We start from the raw sequence: 4735 nt of genomic DNA on the forward strand, positions 1-4735 counted from the left end.
TTACCATGTACCCCTTTAATAACAAAGAAGAAAATCAGTAAACATTAATTCCTGTCCCATTTTCACTAAAAATCGTAGCTAACTAATACAAAGTCATCAACACAACCACAAAAAATACAACAAAAAGAGGAGATTGATATATCTTCACACATGATGAACCTTTTTTTTTGGTAGTTAAATGATGATCCTTTAACTTTCACCTATTATTCACTCTAATTTGCACCTGATTGCGGCGTTGTTGTTGTTGTTCGACTTTCCCCATCACCTTCGTTGTCGTCGTCGTGCCACAGGCCGGAGGAGTCGCTGGAGTGTGCCCGACGAACAAAGCACAGTGACCCAGAAGCTTATCCTTCCTAGAAAAAGTGGTCCCGCACGAACACACCCACTTCAAATCCCCGCAGTGCTTCTCATGAGTCCTCAAATCCGAGAGCACCGAAAACTGCTTCTGGTTGCACCTCTTGTACACGTACATCTTCGGGCAGTGGCTCCTCTTGTAGTGATTCTTCACGCAGATCATCGACTTCAGCGGCTGGAACTTGGCGTGCTTCCGGTTCCACCTACAGCCTTCGTGCGGGCACGAGTATTTCCTCGGCAGCATCATCGTGCCGTCCTTGTCTCCGTCATCGCAACCTGCGCCCGTGATATGTATTGTTGTTAATATTCTTCATCGGGTTGCTCAACGCCGCGCTTGACTTGTACTCATCCCCATGAGCCCTCATGTGCATCCTCAGGTTGGCGTCGCGCTTGAATCCTTTCCCACAGACTTGGCAATAGTGGGTGTACTTCGCCAGTAAATCTGCCGCATCCAGCTCTATAATATCGTAGTTCTTCGGCGATCCTTCGTTGTTTTCGTGAGATACAGTGAAAGAGATCAGGGTAGAAATGTCAAACTGCATCAAAATGTTGTGGCCTTAAAACAAAGGCTCGTCGTGGCATTATCGCCTCTCAATAGTAATATGTACAGATGTACTGTAATATATATTATAGTAGGGCTTCAATTTTGGATCAAAATTTAAAAATTAAAAGCGGTCGCTTTTCTCGCCTCCTCTATGAGCCGACTGCCCAAACGGCAGAAAAGTTGTTTCCTTAAATGTTCAGCTGAATGATTAGCCAATTGAAGTCCTATCCACGTGATGAATTGAAAAAAAAAAAAAACACTAGGCATTATTGAGGCTAACATTGATAAATCTAGCTAGCAAAAGTAATTTTCACTGTTTCCAATCTTACGAGAAAGGGCACAGACATGGTTTGCGATAAAAAGAAAAATTTCGGGCTAGATGATCTTGTAAACTTATTTTTCTTCTTTATTTTGTATATATTATTCATTTTTTTTTGAACTTTTGTAAAATTTGCATTGTATTTTTTGAATTAATCATTTGTCTCAACAGGAAGAGTCTACAAAGTACAAAATTATATATATAATGAAAAACAAAAAAAAAATTCACTAAAGACGAAAAAAATATCAAATAGTTATCTTACTTTTCTATAGTGTCATCTTATTTGAATTTTTTCAACATCGGTTCATTTATGTATATGTTTCCCATTCGTCTTGTCGAGAGACGAATGATTAACCCTAAAAATTAGGATGAAAAACTAAACAAAAAATTACCAAAATTAAAACATATATTAAAATAAATTTCAAACTTATAAGTTTACAAAAATGCTTAAATGTACCAACCTTGCCCACTCAAGATTATTGGGGCTTGTCAGGAAAATGTTGCGATATCATCAAAGATTTGAGAAACAAAAAGTTTACTTAGAAAAAAGTTTGAATTTTCCTTGAAAACTTTGTATTATTTTTAAATTAACTTCTTTTTTTTTTGCACATTAGACATTTATTTTAGAACGGAAAGAGTACATAACAATCTAAGTCCTTTCAGCTCCCACATGCAACAGTATTAGTTTACAATAACTTAACATACAGATCCTTTTCATGCAATTGCAAAGCCCAATTGATAACCAAAAAAATACACAGGTCATTACAGCAGGTTAGGTATTTACAGAGGGAAAAAAGAACCACACAGATAACAAACTAAGAGAAAAGCTTTATTACGGAAATTTCCGAAAATAAACGTTTACAAAGCCAAATTGTATGTGTTCAAAGTGTATTGAACGGTCTCGGATTTTATAAAAACTCTTCGAGCGAACAAATTTTTTTAAAATCTAGACCGTCCAATGCTGAAACGAACGACTGAAAACGTGCAGCTCCGCTAACGACTTATTCACGGCTCCTCCATGTATAAGCCAACCTCAACACACAAACCTATCAAAGCTAACCCCTAAACTGTTGACAAAAAAACTAACCCCTACCAAGCATAAGTAAATACGTACGTAACAAAATATTTGACCTAAAAAAGGTCTACATTCACTTGTACCTATACATATGGTTCCACTACCACTGCTATCTCAAACACTGCTAAGACTTGGACCTACCACCGCCTCCTGCAGCGGCGGTGCTGGCCAAATACGCTTTTACAGCCTTGGTGCCCTCAACAACGGCGTGCTTCCCCAGCTCGCCGGGCAAAACAAGCTGCACTGCCGCCTGGATCTCGCTCGACATCAGCGTCTTCCGCCCCGTGTACTTGAGCAGCCGAGCCGCCTCGTCCGCCAGCCGCTCGAACATGTCGTTCACGAAGTTGTTGAGCACCGTCATGGCCTTGGATGATACGCCCAACTCAGGGTGGACTTGCTTCAGCACTCTATACGCGTACCTCTTGTACACTTCGCCGGTGTTGGAAGCCGTTCTACGCCTTCCTGGTCTCCTCCCCCTCCTCTTCTTTCCGCTCTCTTTACCTTCGTGGGTCGCCTTCGTTTTCTCAATCTCTTGAGCTGGTTGTGTAGTCTTCTTCTTTTCTGTGTCATCTGTTGGAAAGTCACCAAATTTGTAAAAATATCTAGAAAGATTGCAGTAACACTACATAAGAGTATCATTATTGAAACTTTTTTCTTCTGAAAATCGCAGGATACATGAAAACCCATCAATGAAAATGTAACTCCTGTTCATTCTTCTTTCATATACACTTTCATGGATGAGTTTTCATGTACCCAACCAAACCTCAAAACCTCTTTTCCGTCATGTGGATGATAAAATTATATGTATTTTTTGTACATTAATTGTGATAGTCCACGAGATAACCAAGTTTAATAATGTAACTAATAAAAAAATAAGTTCATTATAGGGTAGAAACAAAGAAAATAGAGGAAAAGCCCCTTTACGGGAAGTACACCATAGTTCTCACATGAGCGTGTAGAGATTCAAACTTTTAACCTCCTAGTTTGATGAAAAAACCCTAGGCAACCGAATTAGTGCCAGTGGGTTAATGCGGTAGTTTCATCCATGTGGAAATGATCCAACTTCTCCACCGAGATTAAGACACAAAATTTAATAAGCAAGTAAAATACTAATAAACAAAAGTAAGATGAGGTTTGAGCCCTTAATTTAGAATATATGTACATATATATAAGTTGCATATAGTAGTACTACTATTTAATAAAGAATAAATTCAGAATCAAAAAAAATATTCTTAACCTCCGTGGGTCTTGTACTTCTGGCCGTCTTCTTTCTTTGTTGGTGGAACCCTTTGATCCTCTGTTTCTTCTACGGTTTCTCCTTGCTCTTCTTCTTGTGTTTCCTCATCTTCGTCTCCCTGTTCTTGTTCTTTTTCTTGTTCTTGGACTACATCCTCTCTTTCAAGTGGCTGCTTATCTTGTGCTTTACTACTATCTTCAACAACAACAATCTTTCTCTTTCTAGTACTAGTACTAGGATAACTAGGAGTTACAAGTACCTCTTCTTGTTCTTGTTCTTCACATTGATCCAAGAGGGTCTGGTTTCCCTCAACCACAGCAACTTGCACAGTTTGTTGGACAACTCTCCTGGTTGTCCTCACCACTGTCCCCACCACATTCCCTTGCTGCTTCTTCTTAGGCCCCATCTCTCTCTCTCTCTCCTCGGATTTCCTTAGCTTTTTAATTCCCTCTCTCTGAATCCGTTTCAAACTTTGGAAGTGGATAAAAACAGAGCCAAAGAGGAGTTGGTTTTTTTCACCGTTCTGTTTTTGCAAACTGGCTCTGGGGGTTTCCAGAGAGTTGGCACGTGGGTGACAGGTGTCAATGCTGTTTTAGTAGGAGTAATGGCCACGTGGGTGAAGGGTAAAAGCGAAAAAGGTGTGATGGGATTTTCGTTTGGAGGGAATTTTCAAGATCCTCATCCAACTAGATCAATCTTTCTTGTTCTTTACCCTCAAAAGTCAAAACTTCTATCCCCTGCCAATGGGTTTGTCTCTTTTTTTTATCCTAGGCGGGATCAGCTCCTCCCTAGATTCGGCCAATTGTTCAATACTTCACCGGCACACAATCTGGGTTATTTCTCGTCTCCCAATCACCTGAATGATAATAGTTTTTGCATAATTTGTCGCAACGTAAATAATTGAAAGTACCATGTAGGTAATGTCAGAGAATACTCCGAAAATGTTGAACAATATATTAATCGATTCGGGCGTTCTATTTATCATTTGTAAGCATGCATTTGTTGAGCATACTACTTTGATATGTGCTTAGTGAGTGCATTAATTATGTAACGGATTCAATTAATCTTATATTGTATCAATAAAAGATGGTCGAAACCGCATTTTGTATCGGTGTGTGAGTGTTTTTTAGGAGATAAATACGAGTATATGTCAAAATCATATTATTGGTTGAAATTTTACTAACACTAATTTTTTTTTATCATGAG

The 4735-nt window shown here is 39.0% G+C and overlaps 2 protein-coding genes across 2 annotated transcripts; both read right to left on the bottom strand.

The window, feature by feature from the left end:
• LOC131313875 (protein SENSITIVE TO PROTON RHIZOTOXICITY 2-like) lies at positions 1–896 on the bottom strand. Its single transcript, XM_058342373.1, has 2 exons — positions 660–896; positions 1–619 (listed from the first exon to the last, which is right to left on the bottom strand). The coding sequence occupies exons 1-2, from the start codon at positions 894–896 to the stop codon at positions 197–199; spliced, it is 660 nt and encodes a 219-aa protein (XP_058198356.1). The 3' UTR covers positions 1–196.
• Positions 897–2172: 1276 nt separating this feature from the next.
• On the bottom strand, positions 2173–4101 carry LOC131314985 (histone H2B.2-like). Its single transcript, XM_058343999.1, has 2 exons — positions 3530–4101; positions 2173–2862 (listed from the first exon to the last, which is right to left on the bottom strand). Exons 1-2 carry the CDS (start codon positions 3933–3935, stop codon positions 2417–2419), a joined length of 852 nt encoding a protein of 283 aa, XP_058199982.1. The 5' UTR covers positions 3936–4101; the 3' UTR covers positions 2173–2416.
• Positions 4102–4735: the final 634 nt, after the last annotated feature.

The sequence above is a fragment of the Rhododendron vialii genome, chromosome 13a, assembly GCF_030253575.1.
Source record: "Rhododendron vialii isolate Sample 1 chromosome 13a, ASM3025357v1".
In the NCBI taxonomy this organism is placed as follows: Eukaryota; Viridiplantae; Streptophyta; class Magnoliopsida; order Ericales; family Ericaceae; genus Rhododendron; species Rhododendron vialii.